This window comes from Mus musculus, chromosome 7, assembly GCF_000001635.26.
Source record: "Mus musculus strain C57BL/6J chromosome 7, GRCm38.p6 C57BL/6J".
In the NCBI taxonomy this organism is placed as follows: domain Eukaryota; kingdom Metazoa; phylum Chordata; class Mammalia; order Rodentia; family Muridae; genus Mus; species Mus musculus.
In genome coordinates, this window is record NC_000073.6 from 90,867,070 (window position 1) to 90,893,065 (window position 25,996).

Here is a 25,996-nt window from a genome sequence, read left to right on the forward strand (position 1 = left end):
GGTGGTCTTTTTATATCACTTTTTGCAGATGATATGATAGTATATATAAGTGACCCTAAAAATTCCACCAGAGAACTCATAAGCCTGATAAACAGCTTCAATGAAGTAGCTGGATATAAAATTAACTCAAACGAGTCAATGGCCTTTCTGTACACAAAGGATAAACAGGCTGAGAAAGAAATTAGGAAAACAACACCCTTCTCAATAGTCACAAATAATATAAAATACCTTGGCGTGACTCTAACTAAGGAAGTGAAAGATCTGTATGATAATAACTTCAAGTCTCTGAAGAAAGAAATTAAAGAAGATCTCAGAAGATGGAAAGATCTCCCATGCTCATGGATTGGCAGGATCAATATAGTAAAAATGGCTATCTTGACAAAAGCAATCTACAGATTCAATGCAATCCCCATCAACATTCCAACTCAATTCTTCAACGAATTAGAAAGAGCAATTGGCAGATTCATCTGGAATAACAAAAAACCTAGGATAGCAAAAACTCTTCTCAAGGATAAAAGAACCTCTGGTGGAATCACCATGCCTGACCTAAAGATGTACTACAGAGCAATTGTGATAAAAACTGCATAGTACTGGTATAGTGACAGACAAGTAAACCAATGGAACAGAATTGAAGACCCAGAGATGAACCCACACACCTATGGTCACTTGATCTTTGACAAGGGAGCTAAAACCATCCAGTGGAAAAAAGACAGCATTTTCAACAAATGGTGCTGATACAACTGGTGGTTATCATGTAGAAGAATGGGAACTGATCCATTCCTATCTCCTTGTACTAAGGTCAAATCTAAGTGGATTAAGGAACTCCACATAAAACCAGAGACACTGAAACTCATAGAGGAGAAAGTAGGGGAAAGCCTCGAAGATATGGGTACAGGGGAAAAATTCCTGAATAGAACAGCAATGGCTTGTGCTGTAAGATCGAGAATCGATAAATGGGACCTCATAAAGTTGGTCTAATTTTTATAGGTCAGATATTTATATGTACTTATCCATTTGGCTAGCTTTTATAGTTTTATAAGATCATGAGATACACACTTATTTATTTGACATTCAGATAATTTTTCTGTGGCTATTTATAACTATAACCTTTCTCCATAAAATGAGATTCACTATACTTTAGTGGTCATTCAATACTGCATTTTCATTATTTGAGTGTAAGAAGTTTTATTTATTCTCCACAATTTATGCAGTGATCCAATGAACATATACAACTTTATTTTTTTCAAAGCCTACTTTTAATGATGGTTCTTAAATTCTTTACCCTCCCTTCTAGCCCACCACCCATCAGTGGTAGTGGAAAAGAAAAGATAGGAGGGAAGTAGACCTGTTCAGAGATTGTTCTTTGAAGCAAATCTCATTGGTGTGGTCAGGAAATCAGCAGTTCAGTTCACAGTTCAGCAGCTGCAGCTCAGTCCACTCGAAATCACTTCACAGATATTCACAGCAATCCAGTTGGGTAGTGTAGAGATAGCAGGAGTGGTGTCAAAACCTAGCAGGAGAATTGAGTTGGAATTTTAATGGGGATTGCATTGAATCTGTAGATTGCTTTTGGCAAGATAGCCATTTTTACAATGTTGGTCCTGCCAATCCATGAGCATGGGAGATCTTTCCATCTTCTGAGATCTTCTTTAATTTCTTTCTTCAGGGACTTGAAGTTTTTATCATACAGATCTTTCACTTCCTTCGTTAGAGTCACGCCGAGATATTTTATATTATTTGTGGCTATTGAGAAGGGTGTTGTTTCCCTAATTTCTTTCTCAGCCTGTTTATTCTTTGTGTAGAGAAAGGCCATTGACTTGTTTGAGTTAATTTTATATCCAGCTACTTCACCGAAGCTGTTTATCAGGTTTAGGAGTTCTCTGTTGGAATTTTTAGGGTCACTTATATATACTATCATATCATCTGCAAAAAGTGATATTTTGACTTCCTTTTTCCAATTTGTATCCCCTTGATCTCCTTTTGTTGTCGAATTGCTCTGGCTAATACTTCAAGTACTATGTTGAAAAGGTAGGGAGAAAGTGGGCAGCCTTGTCTAGTCCCTGATTTTAGTGGGATTGCTTCCAGCTTCTCTCCATTTACTTTGATGTTGGCTACTGGTTTGCTGTAGATTGCTTTTATCATGTTTAGGTATTGGCCTTGAATTCCTGATCTTTCCAGAACTTTTATCATGAATGGGTGTTGGATCTTGTCAAATGCTTTTTCTGCATCTAACGAGATGATCATGTGGTTTTTGTCTTTGAGTTTGTTTATATAATGGATTACATTGATGGATTTTCGTATATTAAACCATCCCTGCATCCCTGGAATAAAACCTACTTGGTCAGGATGGATGATTGCTTTAATGTGTTCTTGGATTCGGTTAGCGAGAATTTTATTAAGGATTTTTGCATCGATGTTCATAAGAGAAATTGGTCTGAAGTTCTCTATCTTTGTTGGATCTTTCTGTGGTTTAGGTATCAGAGTAATAGTGGCTTCATAAAATGAGTTGGGTAGAATACCTTCTACTTCTATCTTGTGAAAAAGTTTGTGCAGAACTGGAGTTAGATCTTCTTTGAAGGTCTGATAGAACTCTGCACTAAACCCGTCTGGTCCTGGGCTTTTTTTGGCTGGGAGACTATTAATAACTGCTTCTATTTCTTTAGGGGATATGGGACTGTTTAGAAGGTCAACTTGATCCTGATTCAACTTTGGTACCTGGTATCTGTCCAGAAATTTGTCCATTTCGTCCAGGTTTTCCAGTTTTGTTGAGTATAGCCTTTTGTAGAAGGATCTGATGGTGTTTTGGATTTCTTCAGGATCTGTTGTTATGTCTCCCTTTTCATTTCTGATTTTGTTAATTAGGATTTTGTCCCTGTGCCCTTTAGTGAGTCTAGCTAAGGGTTTATCTATCTTGTTGATTTTCTCAAAGAACCAACTCCTCGTTTGGTTAATTCTTTGAATAGTTCTTCTTGTTTCCACTTGGTTGATTTCACCCCTGAGTTTGATTATTTCCTGCCGTCTACTCCTCTTGGGTGAATTTGCTTCCTTTTTTTCTAGAGCTTTTAGATGTGTTGTCAAGCTGCTAGTATGTGCTCTCTCCCGTTTTTTCTTGAAGGCACTCATAGCTATGAGTTTCCCTCTTAGAAATGCTTCTGCAAGGCAAAAGACACTGTCTATAAGACAAAAAGACCACCAACAGACTGGGAAAGGATCTTTACCTATCCTAAATCAGATAGGGGACTAATATCCAACATATATAAAGAACTCAAGAAGGTGGACCTCAGAAAATCAAATAACCCCCTTAAAAAATGGGGCTCAGAACTGAACAAAGAATTCTCACCTGAGGAATACCGAATGGCAGAGAAGCACCTGAAAAAATGTTCAACATCCTTAATCATCAGGGAAATGCAAATCAAAACAACCCTGAGATTCCACCTCACACCAGTGAGAATGGCTAAGATCAAAAATTCAGGTGACAGCAGATGCTGGCGAGGATGTGGAGAAAGAGGAACACTCCTCCATTGTTGGTGGGATTGCAGGCTTGTACAACCACTCTGGAAATCAGTCTGGCGGTTCCTCAGAAAATTGGACATAGTACTACCGGAGGATCCAGCAATACCTCTCCTGGGCATATATCCAGAAGAAGCCCCAACTGGTAAGAAGGACACATGCTCCACTATGTTCATAGCAGCCTTATTTATAATAGCCAGAAACTGGAAAGAACCCAGATGCCCCTCAACAGAGGAATGGATACAGAAAATGTGGTACATCTACACAATGGAGTACTACTCAGCTATTAAAAAGAATGAATTTATGAAATTCCTAGCCAAATGGATGGACCTGGAGAGCATCATCCTGAGTGAGGTAACACAATCACAAAGGAACTCACACAATATGTACTCACTGATAAGTGGATACTAGCCCAAAACCTAGGATACCCACGATATAAGATACAATTTCCTAAACACATGAAACTCAAGAAAAATGAAGACTGAAGTGTGGACACTATGCCCCTCCTTAGAAGTGGGAACAAAACACCCATGGAAGGAGTTACAGAAACAAAGTTTGGAGCTGAGATGAAAGGATGGACCATGTAGAGACTGCCATATCTAGGGATCCACCCCATAATCAGCATCCAAACGCTGACACCATTGCATATACTAGCAAGATTTTATCGAAAGGACCCAGATGTAGCTGTCTCTTGTGAGACTATGCCGGGGCCTAGCAAACACAGAAGTGGATGCTCACAGTCAGCTAATGGATGGATCACAGGGCTCCCAATGGAGGAGCTAGAGAAAGTACCCAAGGAGCTAAAGGGATCTGCAACCCTATAGGTGGAACAACATTATGAACTAACCAGTACCCCTGAGCTCTTGACTCTAGCTGCATATGTATCAAAAGATGGCCTAGTCGGCCATCACTGGAAAGAGAGGCCCATTGGACACGCAGACTTTGTGTGCCCCGGTACAGGGGAACGCCAGGGCCAAAGGGGGGGAGTGGGTGGGTAGGGGAGTGGGGGTGGGTGGGTAAGGGGGACTTTTGGTATAGCATTGGAAATGTAAATGAGCTAAATACCTAATAAAAAATGGAAAAAAAATATATAAAAAAAAAAAAAAAAAAAAAAAAACCTAGCAGGAACAGCCAGACCTCAGCTGAATCAGCAGAAGGAACTAGGGCCAACAGCTAAAGTACTTAGCTGTGCCTCTCACAGCAATGCAAAGATCAATGAAGACATGAGCCCAAGAAGTGTTTAGCTATGCAAGCAAGACAAGCTAAGACAAGCTTCAGTCACTGTCTGTTGAGCCCTATTTATACTCCCTCCAAATATCACATGCCCTCTACAGGTCTTGCCTCAGCAGGTAAGTCTTAGCAAAATTCCATGTGAGTCTATCTCAGCTGACATCACTCTACCAATTGACCCAAGTCTACAGAAATGGCAAGAAACTGCCAGTATACAACCAGAAGTTTTTTGGTTCATTTCTCTCTATGGAATTCTGACAAGTGAAGGTCAAATATGCAATTGAAGGTGGACCAATACATGTGTGTTGTTAGTAAAGAATACTCATCATGTGTCTCTCCTTTCACGTGCTAGTGTTAGCAGAACATTCTTTCACCTGTGTCTGCTTCAGTAAACTGTTCCTTCATCAGTCTTCCTTAGCATTTCATCTGTGTTCACTCCAGCAAAATGTTCCTTCATGTATTCCCCATCAAAACACCATCCAACAGAACTGACTTTCCAAAGAACTCTGAAGATTCTACTTCAAGGATCAATTTTGCATATTGAGCTTTGGAGAGGTTCCACGGGCTACTGAGAAGAAAATATATTTTATCACTATTAGATGGAATATATATATATAACATCGTTTAGATATCTGATATATCTATTTGCTCTAGAAGGCCTATCTCCCTAAAGTTACTTTGTAAAGTTTGTTTGGTGTATTTATCAGTAATAATAGTGTATTGCAATGCTGTATTATTTTGTTTAATTTTATTTGTTTGTTTATATCCAGTAGTATTTGTTTTATGAAATTTGGTTCACCAACTCTCAAAATGTTTTTAAACTCAGAGGTATTATGTATTTGGATATGTTTTTTTACATTATTTATTGGGCTATTTCTGTATTTTATAATCTTTGCATTTAAAATAAGTACCATTGATAACATCTAATATACACATATAACATCAATGGACTACTAGCTCTGCTCTCATTCACTTAAAATTAAAAAAATAGATGCTTCCAAAGTTATCCTATAAAAATACTATTCATGACAATATACCTGAATGAGATACATCAACTCTAGTGAGAATAAAAGGACCTAGAAAACTGGATCAATCTCCTTGATGACTGTAGACGTCAAACTTTTCTGTAAAACTCTTCTGAACAAAGTTCAACAGCACATTTAAAAAATAATATTCTATTATCAAGTTGTTCTCATACCATGAATTCAAGAATGCTTCAATACCTAAAAACTAATAAATGTAGAAAAAAATTAATACAGAGGATATAAATTACAATACTTCATTGGATTCAAAAAGTCCTTTTATAGAATTCAACACGTTTTTATGATAAAAGCCCTGAAGAAACTAGGAAGAGAAAGGTCATACCACAATATAACAGAGAATATAATATGTGACAAACCAATAGCTGATATGGAGAAAAATAAATAATTTCTACTAAAATGAAAAATGAGGCAAGTATGTTCACTTTCACCAATATTATTAAATATAGTGCTAGAAATATCAGCAGAATAACAGAGTAAGTAGAAGGAATTAAAAAAACAGAAAAAAGTAAAGGAAGAAGTAAGATTGTAGATAACATGCTATATAAAAGACTAGAAAATTCATCAGAATACTCTTAGATCTGATAATCCCTTTCAATAACTTAGCAGGATACATATCCACATACAGAATTCAGTTGATTTTGTATATAGCAATAATAACTGAGGACTTCAGGAAATAATTCCATTGATAATGGACTCTAGAAAATTAATGGCATAAATTAACCATCTTTTTTAAACAATTATTTACTCAAGTTGAATAAGACCATGCAGGTTAGTTTTTGTCAACACTATATAAACTAGAGTCATCTGGAAAGAAAGAAACTCAATGAGGGATGGGGATTGCCTCCATCAGATTGCTCTATAGGCAAGTTTGTGGTGTTATTGATATGGGAGGGATCAACCCACCACTGGTAGTGGTGGTACTCCTTGGCTAGTGTTCCTGTGTTGGAAGCCTGACTGGCATGTTTTCTCTGGAAAGCAGCAATGAGGGATAGAGTTGGCATGTTTGGGGGAAAAACTTAGTTTGCAAGTGCTAAAAATGTTGTTTATTTTCTGTGATATTTACCTTTTTAAACTCTTCACTATTCTGGGGACAGAAACCACTGACTTCTGGCAATTAACACCTGTTGTTTTATGGGTTGGGAGATAAATTTTTTAAAAGTGATTACTCTGCCTCTTTGTTCGGAAAACACTAACTTCTTCCTAGGCAGAGAAGTCACGCTTGCAGAAAAAAAAATTCACTCTGAAAAGAAACTCAAATCTTTGTTGCTGAGAGAAAGAAAAAGGGAACCTTTCCTACTGTTGTTCTTTGTTCTTATACTTTCTCAGGACCAATGTTCACATGGTTTTGCAAGCATCTTTACGTTTTAAATGTTCAATTTCACAGCAGAAATGTTTACATGTGTTTCCATTAAGACTAGTACCTAACTAAACATTCATTATCTAGCTTCTAGACCCATGAGTTCATTATAAGTTTTGAGCAATAATTTTTATGTTACAAATCAGCACGGTTTTGTGAAAAGGCAAACCATTAGCCTTGTACCTCATTAGTTTTAAAGTTTTGTATAGATGAATTAGTCAATGTTTTATTTTCTGTCCTTGGACTTACAGTATATTGTTCATTCCTAGTTTATTACAGTCATCAGATAATGCTTTCACAGCCAACCTAGAAGGAATGTTTTCCCTGACCATAAATTTATTCCAAGTCTGTTTCTTATCCTAGTGAAGGTTTACATATCTCTAACTGCACCACTTATACTATAGCAGGGTTAAAATTACTTGGTTAAAATTATAGGTTAAAATTCCTATAAATTTAGGAGTTTTATAGAATCATTGTTAGGAATTGTGAAATCATTAACCTGTCTTCATAACATTACTACAAGAGAGTACATCTTTGTTGATGTGCAAATAATAATAATTTAATAACTATTAATGACTGGACAAACATATCAACAAGAGACAATCCTGTGATGAGATCTCTGAATGTCCTGAAATTCAAAATTAATCCATTACAGCCATACAAAAACCAACAGACCATCTAGAGAAAGTCACTTGTTAGGTTTTGACTCCTGGATGGCTTCTGACAGTACTGGATTGTATAAAAAAGCAGGCTGAACAAACTAAGTGTATCAAGCCAGCAAGCTGCTTTGCTCCATGGTATGTATTTCAGTTACTATCTCTAGGTTCCTTATTTGGACTTCTTCTCCAGCTTCTCTTGATGATGGACTTTGCATGGAAGTATGAGCCAAATAATCCTTTATTCCCTGAGTTGCTCTTGGTTTGGTATTTATCACAGCAATAAAAAAAAAATAGGACAGATCAGAAGTATATAATATTGTTAAAATGGATTTGTGACTAAAAGCATTCTGCAGAATCAATAAAATACTTATCAAAATTAGAGTGATATTTTTCATGGAAATAGAAAGAAAATGTTTTTAAAAATTCACATAAAACACCAAAACATGGCAAATGAAATCCAGAGTAGAAAGAACAATGCCAGAGATATAACAAAATCTTACTTCAAATCATTTCACAGACCCATAGTAATAAAACCAGCAAGGCAGAGACACAAAACCAGACATGTACACCAGTGAACAGAAAAAAAAAAAAAAAAAAAAAAAAACTAAGAATAACTCAACACAGCTGAAGTAATTTGATTCTTGATAAAGGCTCCAAAAGCACGCACAAGGTGATAACGCCTTTTAAAGAAGAAGTGCCAGAAAACTAAATATCCACATCTAGGAGATTAAAGTATAGATTTTGATCTCACACACTGTGCAATAATTAGTTCCAAATTGATTAATAATTTAAAATAAGACTTGAAACTTTAAAACTAGTAAAGGAGAGGGAACACAACTCAATACAAGAGAAATTCCTTTCTAACTACAATAGCTCAGGGAATTAAAGTAAGAATTCCCAAACAGGATTATATAAAATAAATGAAATCATATAGCAAAGCAAGCCATTTCTAGAGACAAGAGACAGCCTATATTTAACAGGGGATTGGCAAGGGGGAGGTTATAGGGGACTTCCAGAGAGAAAATTTGGCAAGGGATAGCATTTGAAATGTAAATGAAGAAAATATCTGATAAAAAATTTTAAAATGCAGAAAATGTAAAATATTTAAAAACATTAAATGACAAGTGAGCAAACAATCTGGTTACTTAATGGGCAAATAAATTTAGCAGGCTCTTCAATGAAAATATATAATTGGCCAATGCAGGAATGTCCAGTCATTAGCTATAAGAAAATGAATGAAAATTAAAACTCTGTCAATGGGACTTGAGAGAGAGCGCAGTAGCTAACAACCCTGGCTGTTCCTCTAGAGGACCCAATTCAATACCCAGCACCCACATGACCCAACCATCTATAACTCTAATTACCAGGAATCTTATGCTCTCTTTTTATCTTTATGGGAACCAGACATTCATGTGGTATGTTGTGCAGGGACATTCATACAGGAAAAACTCTCATCCATACACATATAAATAAATAAACAAACAAACAAACAAATAAATAAAACATACATAATACATACATACATACATACATACATACATACATGCCACAGACTCTCTGGGTCCCTTTGTCTGCGTGGACGGGTCTCTGGATACAGATGGGCAAGGAGTTGGAGAGTGATAGACAGACCAAACACGAGAGATTGTGTAGAATCTGAATGTAATGTCAGGTCAAGCATCAAACATTTTATACGCAGAATAGCAAGAAACCAGACAAAACAATCCACCAAGTTACAGTGACGCAATACAAAAGGAATGTATACATCAAAAGAAGGCGGGGACCAGGCCGCTGCCACTAAGAAGGGAGCCAGTTGTAAAGCTAGTCTACTGTTAAGCCCACCACCAGGGGTTCTACTTTAGCAGACCTTCTCATGAATACTGCAATACCACAATCCTCCTATTTCCTGGGCTCTGATAATTTTTAGTGTGAGTGTAACTTTTAAGTATCTGAGGAGAATCTTCATTTGTCAGAAGAATTCACCAACTTGCCTCTAATATGCAATGTAGCCTGTACTGAAGATTTCTATCTCAGTGGGATTCCCTGGCTCTTTTATGGTATTCCCTTGTTTGGGTGAGATTTGCTACTGTCCTTAGTAGATACTCTGCAAACCAGCCACGAGCTGTTGGCTCTGTCTTTTGTAATGCTTAATGAGTTACTGAATAGGTAACTTCCTTACTGCATTTCTACCGGATTCCAAGCTTGTCTGGCTTCTGGCACATTGGAACACTGGTGGGAGACCTAACTATATCAGAATTCAATCTTAAAAGGCACTTATAATAAAATAATACTAAAAGAGAGCACGTGGATCCATACACCAGACTAACGTGAGGCTAGGGTATGAGTATACGGGTTAATGAGAATGCCAAAGCTCCAGGAAACTCTTGAGTGCTTTCAGGCCTCTTGGCCTGCCAAGCAAACTTCACTGGCGTGTGCATAGCACATACATACATACATACATACATACATACATACACACATACATACACACATACATACATAAACCTGTGTTGATATTTCATCTCAACCCAGTCAGAGTGTCCAAGGTTAAGAAATAAACAACATAGGTTGCTGCTGGCACAGAAGTGGACATATATTAGCTAAAGACTATCAGAATCATGATATGTATTCCTTACACAATTAGGCTAACACTTTAATATGATCTAGAAATACTACTTCTGTGAACAATTTCAAAAGAATCAGTTCCTTCATTAGAGCAGTATCTGTATGTCTATGTGTATCTCAGTACTATACACAAGGCTAAGCTATAGAATTAGCCTAGGTGTTCCCCAGAACATGAATGTAGAAATAAAATATGGAATATCTATCTATCTATCTATCTATCTATCTATCTATCTATCTATCTATCTATCTATCTTCTATTTATCTGAGGTTTTCTTGTTTTGTTTTGCTTTGCTTTGCTTTGCTTTGTTTTGTTTGTTTTTGTTTTTCAAGACAGGGTTTCTCTGTGTAGCCCTGGCTGTCCTGGAACACACTCTGTAGATCAAGCTGGCCTGGAACTCAGAAATCAGCCTGCCTCTGCCTCCCAGGTGCTGGGATTAAAGGCGTATATCACCACTGCCCAGCCTATCTGAGTTTTATTTAGCTCTAAAGGAAATAAAATCATGTCTTTGTACAAAAATAAATGGAACTATAGATCATCATTTAAAGCATCATAGTCAGACTTATGAATAAAAACAATAACTATTCTCTATCTGATGAGGACATGAAGACAAAGTGGGACTTCTTAGGGACAAGGAAGTGGAAATGAGAGAGAGAGGGAGAGGAGGAGGGAGAGGGGGAGGGAGAAGGGAAGGGGGAGAGGGAGTTAATATAATCAAAGTTATAGGATTGTGTGAAAGGATTGGTACTAGCTTGTCTTATGTCAGCTTGACACATAAACTAGAGTTAAATAAGGAACCTCCACCATAAGATGTGGCTGTTTCTTAATTAGTAATTGATGGGGGGAGAGCCAAGTCCATTGTGCATAATGCCATTCTTGGTCTGGCGGCTCTAGGTTCTACAAGAAAGCAGGCTGAGGAAGCCAGTAAGTAGTACCCTTCCATGGTTTCTGCATTAACTTCTGAGTCCAGGATCTTGCCCTGTTTGAGTTTCTGTCCTGTCCTCCTTCAATGATAAACAGCACTGGAGAATTGTAAGCTGAATAAATCCTTTCCTCCCCAACCTATATGTTGGTTATAGTGTTTCATCACAGCAATAGAAACACTAAGAAAAGTATCATAATGAAATTTATTACTGACACATAGTAATGCAAAAGAAAAAAATTACTCTCACGTACAAAATTATCATTGAAGCTTGTGAACATTGTGTCAACCAAAATAATCTGGCAACAAAAAAGATTACTATATAATTTTACTTATATAAGGTATATAAAGTACTCAAACTCTTAGAAAGAAAAGGTGACAAATGGATTGCTTATTGGTAAGGGGATTGATGAGGGAAAATTAGTGTGTCATGGATAGAGAGTTTCAGTTTTAATATAAAAGTTTTACTGTTAATATATGTAAGACTATTGAACTCTACACTTAAAATGGTTGAGAATGTAAGATTAATATTTTATGTTTCTAGTAAATGATAATATCAATGCTATGATTCTGAGATACTCTACTTGAAAGAAAGAATTGGAAAGAATAACATAATTAGATAATTGTAAGTAATTTTCAATGTATACTTTCAAAGTATATTTTCAAATTTCCTAGTTCCCACCTTCTTATGGAGAAATGTTCCATTTCTTGGTATTAAAGATCTATTACTATATATAAGCTTTGAAGATTAGGTTTTTGTGTTGCCAGCTGTGGCATATTCATAAAGCCATTTTAAACTAATCAATTACAACACTCACAAATTTATTTAGAAGATATTACTGCAGAAACAAAAACACCAAAGAAACTAGATTCTATCAATTTAATATATCTGTAACTAGAATTTTATTATTTTCTGTCTCTAAAACACAAAAGAACATTTGCTCATATATGGCTCATGTAAAAAACAAACCACACAAATTTTATTTACTACCTGGATCAATGAGTTCTGTGCTACAGAAAGAACAAGAGATCACTATAATACATGAGATGAAATGGGACTTCATGTCAGTTTATCATGACAAATGCTATTTTATTCAACATTTGTCAAGAGAATGTCTACCATGCTGACTAAAAAACTTAGTAGTTATATAAATTTGTATGAGTCAATTCTTCTGGGTCTTAGATTCTTTTTAGTTGTAAACATATAGCTAATTTGCTTTTCATGAATAATTAATGATACCACATATATGAAAATTCTTAATCATAGCTTACTCAGTAAGAAGTTAATGTCTTTTACAAACTATTTGTCTGATAAGCAGCTAGTAGTCCAGCATTTATAAAAGTTTCTCATGCAGCTCAATAAGAAATATGATTGGAAAATAAAAATAAATCCATTTTTAATAGATTTTTTTCCCCAAGAATTGTAAGAGCAGTCAACAGGTAGGTGTATGTAAAGATCCTCACCACTAATTATTAAAGACAATGGACATAAAAATTACTTTGAGAAACCATATGCCACTTATTAGAATGGATATGTGGTTAAAATATGAAAACCATGGTAAGTAGTACATTTATTGAAAGCTTCCTTCTCAGCTGGTAGTGTCTCTGAGAGATGACTGAATTTTGAGAGTGCTCACCTCATAAGTGGGTAAATTCAGTGATGAGGTCATGGATAAACTAGGTATCGATATCTAGTCAGAGAAAGTAAGTGCCTCCAGTCAGGTTGTTGAAGGGCACACCTTGCTCTACTCTCCTCCTTTTGTCTTTCTCTGTTTTCTGGCTATTTTGGGTAAGCAGCTCAGTGCTACTGTGAGCTTTGTGCCATGGTGTTCTTGTCTCACCACAGGCAAGAGAGAAACAGCAGAGATAAGGCCCTGATACTTCTGAAACCCTCAGCCAAAGTAATTATGCTTTCTTTTAGTTTGCTTTCTTAGGTTATTTTGTCACTGTCAGATAAAACTAACTAACATGGAGAGTTAGGCTAGCTATTGTCAAGAAGTCAAAAGCTAAAAAAATATTAGTGTGGATTGAGAGAAAAGTAAATTGTTGCATATTACTTTAGGAATGTAAATGGTATAAGCGATAAAGAAGGTAGTAGGAGACTTACCAAGGAGTTAAAAATGAAATGGTCTCATGACAGCAGATTTCTTTTTTTGCAGATTTCCCTAATGGGAAGAAGATCAGCACCTCTCAGAGAGTTGTGCACCCTGTGTTCAATGTGTACTGTTGACAATAGCCAAGAGATGGAAACAATCCAAGTCCATAAACTGTCACATATATACAGTGGAGTTTTATTCTTCTTTAATGAAGAATACAATCTTACAATTTTTTGAGACCCATACGGTCTTAGGAAACATTACAGCAAGTGAAATAAAACCACCACGAAGAGTAAGGCACTGCATTCATCTTATTATGTATGGAACTTAAGACAAAATTCAAATGTAAAGAGAGAAAGAAAGAAACTAGAATTGAGAAGAGGGTAGGGGGAGGAAATGAGGAAATGTGGATCAGGGGTCACAAAGAAGTAGATATAAGAAACAAGTTGAAGTAATAAATTTGTGCATGCTGTATATGTGATTAATGTACATTGCAGACACAGAAAAACAATAGGAGACCTGCCTCTCATGAAGAACTATTTGCTGTGGTAGATTCAGGAGAGGGAAAATCATTATCTTCAGTTGTTGACCTACTAGTGATGACATCAGGCTCCAGTGAATAGTTAGAATCCACTGTCACACAGGTGGCCATGGTTAAGCTAAATGGGTATAAAATATGACCAAAGCTCATGGTTCTGAAAAATGAGATTTGTAAAGATGGTGGAGAGTTTATGGGAATAAGAGCGAGATAGGAGAAGGTGTGTGTGTGTGTGTGTGTGTGTGTGTGTGTGTGTGAGAGAGAGAGAGAGAGAGAAATCAATGTATGTTTTATACATATATACAATTGTCAAATAAAATTAATATAAAAGGAAAAACATAAGATGATGCCTCTTAAGTACCCTCAGTATAGTAATCATATCACCAGCTATATGTCCCTTAACATTGTATCATGCACCTTAATTATATACAATAGAATTTGTTTTAAAAAATAAGAGGCTAATGTTGAACCTGAGAGTATGTAATTTTATTTATTTGTAAATACTGTTAACAATCTAACCACTTTCCTAGATTCTCTGTCACCTAGGGTGAGTTATATATACTCAGGGACACTCTGTTTCATAAGATGGAGATTATATTACCCTTAGAAATAAAAAATATGAAACCATGTGAATTTACTGATTCTGGATTTACATTAAAATAAAAAGCTTCTCTCTGATGCATTTTGTCCATCCATTCAAAAATTATCTAGATAGCATGCTGTGTTCTAAATACGGGTGAAGGTTCTTGCTTTTACAATACACTTTGTAAGAGTGAGACACTAACAGGAATGTAGGGAATAATTTTAAAATGTGATCCTTGATATGAAGGAAACAAACTGGCATCATGGAATGATGAGGGATAGGAAGGAATGGAATTTAATTAGAGAGGGCAGTTTGAGATGCTCTTATTTAGATGGTAACATATGTACAGAGACCTGTATGACAAGGAGCCAGGTATATGAGGATGCAGTGAGACAGTTTTTGGCAGAAGTAACAGCAGATTAAAGGCTTTGCAATACTTTATATGCTGAACAGATAATAGAATAGTCTGATTAGGATGTGTGAAGGTGGGGAGTGGGAAGGGCCTTTAGCAATGCTTTGGAGGTTATTTATATGAACTTAGAAGTAAAATTGCTTTGCAGATGATACAGCCTTTTGAGATTTGTGGCTTGCTTGCCATTATTTAGATATTTGGAATCCCTCCAGTCAATGCATAGTATTGTATAACAATAAGAGAACTTGAGCCTCACAAAGAATGTGCTTAATATTCAGCAAGGTTTATAAGAACTTGTAATTTGTTGGAGATATGTAATTTAGTTGAATGTTTCCACCTGCATTGTTAGACCATTTGTGATTATTGAAATTTTGAATTTTCATAAGTCGTTAAGATTTTGCTAAAAAGAGACCTACAAACCATATGGTTATTGATTAACTCGGTTCCAAGTCACATATGTAAGCAAACTGGTCTCATAGTGTCATCATTTCAAGTGGAATGCTAAAATCTCCACTTTCTGTATTTTTGTTATAATTATTGTTTGTAATAAACTTGTTTTTTATATTTCTTTTTACATAGGTTCACAATTGACTTGAATAGAATGTGCATAGCATTCTGTTTTATATTATTGTTTAATTCTTTTTGGGATCCAATATTGTACTGATTTTTTTTTTTGTTGTTGTTGTTGTTGTTCATAATAGACACTCATTGGAAGACTCAGTTCTTCTCCAGTTGATCCTAATTTTCTACCTGCCTCTGGAGACTTTGGAAATGAGGGCAGGCATTTTGCCATGACCTGCCTGCAGTCTATTTATTTTACTAAGCTAACAAGCTTTGCAGATGTCATTTGTGTGCCTGCTGTCCTGGGTACACGAGGAACGGACAGGGATGGGAACCCAGGTGGGTGAATTGATTCTGCTATTTGCATTGGAGCTAATCTTTCAACTGTGGAGTTCATTCCTTCCTGCATCACTCCAAGGTCCCTTAGAAAGTATAAAAGGCTTCAGTGTGGAAGCCAGAGGCACACCTATTTTTATAGTGTGATCCCAGGTTATTAGTCTGCGTTGAATCCAGGGTATGAGGGGCTGAAGAAGGCCATTGAGTATCTGTTCCACACTACTAGGTTATGCCTAGGGAGGCAGGGGCTGCCTAAGCATTTGAGATATGACAAAATGCAAAGAGCACAACTCTGTGTTGGAGTCATTTGGATTCTCTGTCACCTAGGGTGGGTTATACATACTCAGATATTCTGTATCATAAAATGGAGATTAAAATCCCTTTTGGAAGGCTTGTTCTCATTACTAGATATTATATTTATCAAATATCTGCCATAGTACTTAAGATAAAATCCACTTTACTGATATCATTTAAAGTGTATCTGTTAGTATGGTCCCATTACAAGGGCACAATGTCTTCTTCCATAGTTCCCCATTACAGTTGTCTTCATCATCCATGACCATTGCAAGCTATGCTGGATAAGGTTAGAAAACACTTTCCAGTGGAAATGTTGCTTTTTCCAAATACTTTTACTACATTTGCCAACCTATTTCTTTCTTACATTTATATGAGTACACGTGTGTATGTATATATAATTATTATATATTATATGTAATATATTCATACTTTATCTGTGTATGGCTCACATATGGACAAGGTTGGACAGTGTATCTGGAGCTGCCCACCTCTTTAACAGAATAACTATGCTTTTCCTCCACACCCAGGGGTGGTGGTAGTGGTGGTGGTGGTAGTATTTCTTGTAAGTCAAGGACTATGCTAGGTACTAGCAATATTTTTTAAATCTGCCCCTTAGACTGCTTTGTTTCTAATACAATAGACTATGAATATATTTTGCTTTTATTGTTTCTTAAACGTGTTTGAGACAATGAAATAAAAATTACGTGTTTTGGTGGTGAAAGTATAGGTTTTTAGTGGAAGTAATTTCTAATAGTAATATCCTAATATCAAACTATGAATCAATATATCCCTGGCATGATATCAACCTTAAGGAATGTCAAGTAAAGCAGTTTGCAGGATATAGCTGTATACCTTGCCAACACTTCTTGTGAAATCACAGGCTCAACGGAGTGCTATGTCTATAGCAGAAAAATGCTTCTAGCCAATGCCTTGTTACATTTAAAAAGAGTTTTTCCCTTGAGGCAAATCAGTGAATTATCTATCATCTTTATATATGAGAAGAATCAATGGAAGGTTAGGAGTAAACAGAGTGAATCCTAACTGGGACCAGGCTTTCAAATGTTATGGTGGCGGGAGAGATTATCAGTGGTTCAGACCATTGGCAGTTCTTCCAAAGAACCAGATGGTTAGACTTCCAGCATCCACATGGTAACTCACAACCATCTGTAACCCCAGTTACAAGAGATCTGACTCCCTCTTCTGGCTTCCAGAACACCTCAGGCCCATGGTACATAGATATACATGCAGGCAAAACACTCATACTCAGATACACAAAATAAAATAAGAACATGATGTATTTATTCAGACCATCATGATACAGACTTTATAAAATTAATCATCTGTTCTGAATACAAACTAGTGAATATATCACCTGCATACTTTGTAAAGCATGTGATATATTTGTACTAAATTAACATTATATAAACAATACTGTATTTTTTTCCCAAGCAGAGACAGGATGTTCAGTTTGTAAAATGACTGCTCTAAACAACTCTAATAGAATCCCACTGGATGTGTTTATGAAGCTGATTGTATAAGGCTGTACAACGTTATTGATCCATACCTTTTTCAAATATAACAGAGGACATAGGATTCTTTTTCCTTCCAACTCCTAGTTAAGTTTCCTGGGCTCCTTTCCAGAAAGCCTTCCTGATTTCTGGGTTAAATGCCTCTGCTTTACGAGTCCAAGATAACTTCTCAAATCCTTACACTAACAGGACTGCAGGCTTTGACTTGCTTGCTTTTGTTCACTGTGAGTCTACACATCAGTAATTTCTTAGGTATATTTTTTGAATGGACATGCCTAGACCAGATGATAGGAAGATAGAATAAAAACCAAGTATGAAAACTAACCATAAACAGCTCAATTTAATAAATGATAGAGGCATAAATCTATCAGCCCTCCCACTAACTGTGCCTTAATGAGTGACTTGGAAGTGCCTACAGAATGCCCAGACTGATGTTAGACTAGTTGCCTTTCATATTTTCAGAATCTTGCAGTTCAGAAAGTATTTTCATCGAGGTCCACCACAGTCAGAAGACAAAAGACTCATTGGGCTCCCTTACCAGTTTTCCCCAATTCCCTCCCCACCTCCCTCTTTTGGCAGACTGCATGCACTTCCAAGCTACCTTTCTTCCACATTCTCTTTCAAACTTCTGGCTACCTCTAGTCTAATATGATGAAGAAAGCCATGGACTTAAAAAAATTAAGAGACATGATCTTTATTGTTAGCATGGAAGTTAGCTACACAGTTCTTTGGAAATTTGTTAAAACGTGTCTTTTGTCATCCTTAAAGCGCTAGGGGAAGCAAAGCTGACTGTTTCCAACATGAATGACAATCAGAATTACATACATATTAGGTGATCCACCTGCACTGGGGAAGCGCTCTGGTACCCAGGGATGCTCAAGGACATGCTTTCCTCCTCGAGGATAAGCTTAGGGCATATGAAGCTAAATTAACCACTGAAAGGAGCTAGCAAACGAGGAGATCGAGATGTAAAATGATGCTCCTGTAACCTTTTCATATCATTGAACTGTAAGATAGTTACCCAATTGAATAGACCACAGAATAGGTTTTATTTGTATTGCTTAATGTGGAAATCATCTGAAGTTTATTATACCTGTAGGGTAAGAGTTCAGAGAAAATTATTTCTAACCATAAAATACTTTTGAGTCACTTTAAAAGGTTATATTGAATTGAAAGTCAGGTGTTTCTTTTCATCCCTCCCCCCACCCCCCACCCCTAACACATATCTGATTTGCTATGAACTAAGGAAAAAGAATCTTTAAAAGCGCACTCCCATTTTGAGAGAATAATGACATGTCAGTTCCTGACACATTCATCTATTTAGCAATTGGGAGGTTATTGAGGTTTGAACTTGAATAATTCATGAAAGGTAGGAAGAAGTCTTAAGACTCTTATTGAAGTGCACCTTGTTAAAAAAAAAAAAAAAGAGGGTTGGTAATGAGGGATAAAGACGCAAAATATCTTGACCAGTAAGTTGAAATGTATGGGTCTCTAGACATTTCTTTTCAATGTGGCTGGAGGTCCAGGTGACTAGTTTTGTTTCTAGTGAAAGGTGTGTGTGTGTGTGTGTGTGTGTGTGTGTGTGTGTGTGTGTGTGTGTACCATTCTTACTGATCCACCAAATACTTTCTTCCTCTTTTTGAGTCCAGCTTGCTCTTTGCTGTCTCCTCTCTGTCTGCCTCCTCCCACCCTTGGAGCCCTTACCCCATTTCTCTGAGCTCCCCTGCCTTAGGTGGTTTCTTCCCAGGGGGTGGGGATGGGGATGGGGGTGGAGTGGAGTAAATTATCCAGAGAGTGATGCTTGTCAAGTACCCCAAGCAGCTTCACTAGGAGAAAGGGGGGTACTTGCGGGAAGGGGAGGGTTAATCATTTGGTTGTTAAAATGCTGCAGAAGGGCGCACAAAGCTCCGCCCACGTAATAAGTGCCTGTAGACAACCAGGCAGGAGAGAAAAGTTTGGGAACAAGCTCATTTCTCTCTCTCTCTCTCTCCCCTTTTCTCGCAATGTAGAACTTTTGGTAAACACATTGAAGCTTCCTCCCACCTCGATTTTATAATATACTTTCTTGTTCAAATACTCCGTCGTTTGCTTACTGGTGTATGCGGTAGACCACACGTATGGCTGCGCAAGTGGAAGGGGAAATTGAATGTTTTTCCAAGTCAAGCGTCAAAATCTGCAGCCTCTTTCTGTACCTGGCCAGCTTTTCCTTATCCAGCTGTTAGTCATTTGTAAGCAGCCGCCCTTGTAATCGCAAGTGAATTCAACTGTGATGTATGCAGCACCGCGTGCACCATTGCTTTCCTTCACATCCTTCTAGTCATTGAGGCTCCCGGGAATCAAGCTCATAATAAATAGCTTTTTATTACCCAAAGCCGCTGTTCTGGCAGCCGAACGACAGTCCTTTGATAGATGGGCCGGGTAGTTTTATTGTGTTGTGCTTACTCAGAGTTGTTAGCAGTAAAGAGAAGGCAGCAAAAGGGGGGTACTTTGGCAAAGGAAATCTTATGAGTAGAGCGGAGCAGCAGATCAGAATTCAGAAACAAGAGCGAGAGCTGAAGTGTGATTCTCGGGCGGGCGCTTGGTCTAACACTCATCTCCAGGATAGAGCAGTGCCGGGCACTCGCGTCAGCCCTGCTGCCCTTCTCGGAATCCGCTAAGAGATGATGCAGCCTTGGAGCCCAGCAAGCCACCAGGAAGTTTTGCCGGATCTGATTCCTGGGGGATTTTCCCGTGCCTAGGAGAATCCTGCTTGCATTGAGCTGTATGGAGGGCTCGAGTTTCCCATGAGGGGCCCCCCTTGGGAAAGCCTTCTGTGCAGAATCCAGACTCTGCTTCTCTCAGTGTGCTATTTACCCAAAGGCTTTTCCTCACCTTTGCTGGTTTGCTGGTGTGATTTCCATGCACTGAGTCCTGTGTAGGGATCCAGGATGGATTGCCTGTGCATTGTCACCACAAAGGTAGGCTAGGAAACACAGCTGTTTCGTGCAGCATTTTTTTTTAAATCTATTATTATTCCGGTCCTGTAATTAAACAGCTCTGCTAGATGCTGTCAGTCCATAAGATAAAATGATTAGTGTAATTTACTTTGCTGGGCATGTTGTTCCCTAAGAGGGTGTGAGGGTCTTGTCTTTCTGTGATTTCAACTTCTTAAAGTGACATTGTGTGTTTGTGCAAATGAAAGGCAAATGTGTCTGTTGGTTTTTTTTTTCTTTTCTTTTCTTTAGTGGTAGGTTTTGCTTTTTCATCTATTTATAGCTGGTAATTGAAACATCTCTCATAGTAGTGCAGCTCACACATCGTTTTACCATACCATATCTGGGTCTTTCTAGGTGGGCTAATTAGCTTTTCATTTAAAAACCGTGTCTCCTATGCTTGAAGAAGCCAATCAGCTTTACCGTGGCTTGACATATTGTTCCTGATTGGAGAATTCTGATATTCTGCATTTTGGTGATTTCTTTTAAAGAAAAGAAAAAAGGCCTGAGGTAAAACAAAAAAAGTACAATATTTAATCTTTGATTGAGTCTGTTTTGACTATAATCAAATAAATTATTTGTACAGTGAGATACAGAAGTGAAAATGGAACAAAATAACCCTTTTCGTGGAGTTATTTACAGAAAATTAAAACTTCTAAATTGATTTTATTCTGTCATCAATTCTAAATAGCATATTAAATGCACTTAAATTCCATAATCACTAGTTATTGGAAAAAGTTATGTTTATTTATAAAACACTAATTAAAAGACACTCATTGGCTTATTTTTTATTATGCATGAGGGCATACCACAAGTTAGCATTAGCCATTTCTTTTAGTTTGTCACATTGATTAGACACCATTAATATGAAAAAATAAATACTCTAGTATGAAAAACTCAGTAAGTGTAGATCTCCAATGCTAGTCTGCTAGTCCTAGTAAATTTTGAAGCCGCTGGTGAACTTCTACAATGTGTCATATTAAATATTTTCTCCTTTACAGACCCTCTCAAACTTGAAGCTTGATCTTCTACAAATTCTTAGGCATCTATCCTAAAAGTATTATCTCATGGAAGATTAGGTTGATAGTAGTAGATTTAATGTTTGAAAACATCTAGTTGGAGAAGTTGACAGACTTCCAGATCATGTGAAGATTTATTTTACTTACATTGCACAGTGTTTCATTTTGTTTTTACTGTAAAGTCAGATAAAAACAAACAAACAAACAACAGCAAGCAAACTAAAATGAAGGAGAGAACCAGAAAATGTATGCCCTTATGGAATCTAGGAAGGAGACAAACATGTGTATTTAAGTGTGTTTATCCTAAAGTGTGGAACTCGGAGTTATTTTTCATGAAAGAATATTATTAAATATCACCAACATGCCTTTCATAAATATTAATTATCAATGATTTCAGATGCTGTTAAACACAATAAATATCCATTGGAAAACTTAGGAAACAGATGTCAATTACAGATCAAAACTGGATAGCTTTTGCAGTGGAAGAGGTAGTTTAACACTAAGATTCAATTTAGATAACATAACATAAAAGAAAATATGTGACCTATATTCAGTTACCAAGGTATTGATGGCCATAGGTACTGGAACAAAGCTAAGATTTTAATTTGTCTTAAATGTAGTAAAAGTCACAAATATCAGTATTACCATATTTTCATTCACCATGCGCATTATGTTATTCAACAGGATAAATCCTTGAACAATTTCATTAATTTTATGAGTTATATTTGATATTAAATTATCAAGTTCATTCTTAAGTGCCATTTCCATTATCTTTAAATGACAAACATATTGAAACAAAGTTGTACTACACTGTTAACTTGGTAAACTGGCATAAAAGATTATGATTAAGACTGTCTGGTAGACTTTAGACTACAAATCTGACCCATTTAACCTACTACCCCCTAAACTTTAATACTCCCCCCCCCAAGTGCCCATATATTATGGATGCCCTTGTTCCACATGGCCAGGTACCAGGGACGCTCTTGCTCTGCTCTTCCTAAGATCCCTCTGCAGAAAACATGCCAACAAGATAGAAGTTTTAAATATGTCTCAGTTCAACCCAACCTCCTTTTCAAAACTTCATCAAGTCTACCTGCTAATCCACTTTCTTATGCAGAAAGTCCCTGTAAGGCTGGAATTATCATCTCTCCTGATCCTTCTAGACTCTATTTTATCCATGGAATATCTACACACTCTTTCACTAGCTGTATGCTACCATCTTGGTTCATTATCATCCTCCTGTCTTGGCCCAGATGGCACTATGAGATGCTTAGATTCTGGGAGAATAACTCACTCATATCTTTGCTCTGCATTCTTAAGGATAAGCTTTAGAGTAGAATGAATGAGATGAAAAATTGTAGAAAGTCTTCTGAGAAAATAACCCTACCATGCATCTTGCTCCACGTAGCTGCTTACCTAGCATTGGAAGATTCTACTGTGCTTGAACTGATTTACAGACACTCTCATGCTTGAAGCTTGATCTTCTAGGCCAGTAGGTCAAACATGCACCTCAAAACAAATATTTTGGGCACAAGAATCCCAAGGTGTTTTCAGATACTGAGACAGCTAACTTTCATTAAAGGGTCAAGTAATTATTTTGATCATCTCTGACCAGTTAAAATTATATTCTTTTGTCACAGACAATACTACCAGGAAAGACAATCTGAATAGCAAGTAAGAATAGCAGAGCTTTAGAGTAAGATTTGGATCTGAATGTTCATTCTGGACCTAGCTTTAAATTTTGAGTAGATCATTAAAGATATCTATATTAGACTCCATTTATCAGTCTTTGAGAAAAGAGATCTAAGAGATGATGTCATGAAGTTTTGGAAATGCCTAAGGTTAAAAAGGATTTAGGTAAAAGATAATTTATTCAACAACTAATGGTGGTGCTAACGAATCCTTCTATTTCAAGATAACCAGTGAGGAAAATGAGATTGTCGAATTATTAGATGCAATGTAGTAATAAATGTATTATGTTTTATTTAGTAGGATTTCCTAAATATGCTTTGAATAACTTAAATATAATACTATTGATAGCCAATATATCGAAATGTTATGTTAGATTTTATTAAGACAAAAGCATGCTATTTGATGATTGGCCAAGGGCACAGTTTCTCTAGGAAGCAGGCAGAGTATTCTGCACTAAAGTTAATGAAATAAAGTAGTCCACACAAGTCTTGTTTTATACTGTGAATTAATTATCAAATACCATATGCAAGAACATGTAGAATTTGAAATAACAGAAGAAAAGTGAAACTTTGAGAAATCTAAGTAAATCTGTTCTTTGTGACATTGGGAAACCAGAGAGATATCATGTAGAAAGGATGGCAGTAAATATATGTTATTGTGTCTCTGGGGTGCTTCATTCTTTATTTCTGGTCTAGTATTATTGTAAAATGTATTTTCTCTGCAAATGACAGTATTCAAGCGCATGAACCATTTTAAAGGCAGGTGGATTATGCCTTCCTTTTATCCCAGTTGTCCATTAACCATAGACACTAAAACAAGTTTAAAAATAATCTACAAATAAAACTGCAATATGCTATGTTAAATTTCTGCTGCGATTTATTAACAAAGGTATGATGATGCCATTAATTTTTAATACATTTAACAGGTTAATGGGCATATGAAATTCAAATGACAGAATGGAAAGTGGAACTGGGAAGCATAAAAGAAGGTTTTATTGATGTTGTTAAGACTACATCTGCTCTGTAATATGCCCCTCTCTACCTCTGTCACCTTATAGTCTCTTCCAATAATTAAAACGACAAATAAATTCACTTCTAAGAATAAATAAATGTTGTTGCTGGACATTTAAAATAAATTATCAAGGGTAGCATATTATTATTTGTTATGGTTCTACTAAGAAAATGTAGCATGGCATTCTTTTGGAAATGAACTCATAGTCAAAAATTTTGCAACTGTGGTTAGGCAGGAAGCTAAAATAATTACTTTATATTTTACCACAGCTTTATGTAGCAAAAATGAAACAAATCACCAAGGCAACAAATGGTTTTCTAAGTGGCCCTGTGTTCATAGACAAAGCTATTTCTTCATGCAGATGCACGATTACATCTGCTCTCCTGTAGCACATCCATCCATTCATTTTTTTTTTCTTCTCAAGTGTTTGTTGAATATCTACTGCGCAGTTGTATACTCCAAGGTGTGGGAATAAAATGAACAGTCTCTTCTCACATCATTTAGTGTAATGGGAAAACTGTTAGTTTTGGAAGTAAAGTGATGTGCAGTAGGTGGGTGAGTGTGAGTTGTTGTGGAAATGGGTATGAGGACACTGGACCAAGCCTATGGACTTTTCTACTGCATGGGTAGGGATAGATATCAGGAAAGCTTTGAAGGAACTGTACTTCTCTCACTCCTAGAACTCTAGTACCTACCATTCAAGTTTGTTTGGAGGATGCTGAGAGTTAAACAAATGGATTAACCTTTAGCAGCACATGATGCTTTGGAATACTCACACCATGAGTATAATAGCTTAATTTTCCTTTCAGTGAAGTAAGCCATCTAAAACCATGCCAACAGTGTCAATCTGAAGAAGCCTGTATGGTATCACTCTACGGCAGTAAGGCAGTTGTCCCACTTCTTCTTCTTCTTCTTTTTTTTTATATTTTTTTATTAGGTATTTTCCTCATTTACATTTCCAATGCTATCCCAAAAGTCCCCCATACCCTCCCCCCCCACTCCCCTACCCACCCACTCCCATTTTCTGGCCCTGGCGATCCCCTGTACTGGGGTATATAAAGTTTGCAAGTCCAATGGGCCTCTCTTTCCAGTGATGGCCGACTAGGCCTTCTTTTGATACATATGCAGCTAGAGTCAAGAGCTCCGGGGTACTGCTTAGTTCATATTGTTGTTCCACCTATAGGGTTGCAGATCCCTTTAGCTCCTTGGGTACTTTCTCTAGCTCCTCCATTGGGGGCCCTGTGATCCATCCCATAGCTGACTGTGAGCATCCACTTCTGTGTTTGCTAGGCCCCGGCTTAGTCTCTCACAAGAGACAGCTATATCTGGGTCTTTTCACCATACTGCTATTTTATTTTGAATTAGAACTTGATTTGCTTTTTTTCTTCTCCACACTTTGCCCTATGTTTTATTTTCTAATGATTTTCAAAGTGCATGGATAGGAGAGTATTTTAAAATCTACGCTACTTTTCCTGCTCTTTATTAAACTAATGAACACGAAGCAAGGATAGCATTTGTGTTCCTGTAGGAATATTTGCTAATTCTGTCCAGATAACAGTTAACCTGTCTTAATTTGACTTAATTTTCAGGTGTCACACTTTTGCTAAAA

General features: G+C 36.8%; 1 protein-coding gene across 9 annotated transcripts in view; it reads left to right on the forward strand.

Moving 5' to 3' along the window:
* Dlg2 (discs large MAGUK scaffold protein 2) overlaps positions 1 to 25,996 on the forward strand; it is a 1,973,059-nt gene that overhangs the window by 390,882 nt on the left and 1,556,181 nt on the right. The window contains exon 1 of one of the 9 annotated variants that reach the window (XM_006507779.4): positions 19,961 to 20,650. The exons of the other annotated variants lie outside the window; for them this stretch is intronic. Coding sequence (XP_006507842.1) covers positions 20,621 to 20,650 — 30 coding nt within the window. The 5' untranslated portion in view covers positions 19,961 to 20,620. Of the gene's footprint in view, positions 1 to 19,960; positions 20,651 to 25,996 lie in introns of those variants that run through there. 9 annotated transcript variants of the gene reach the window in all.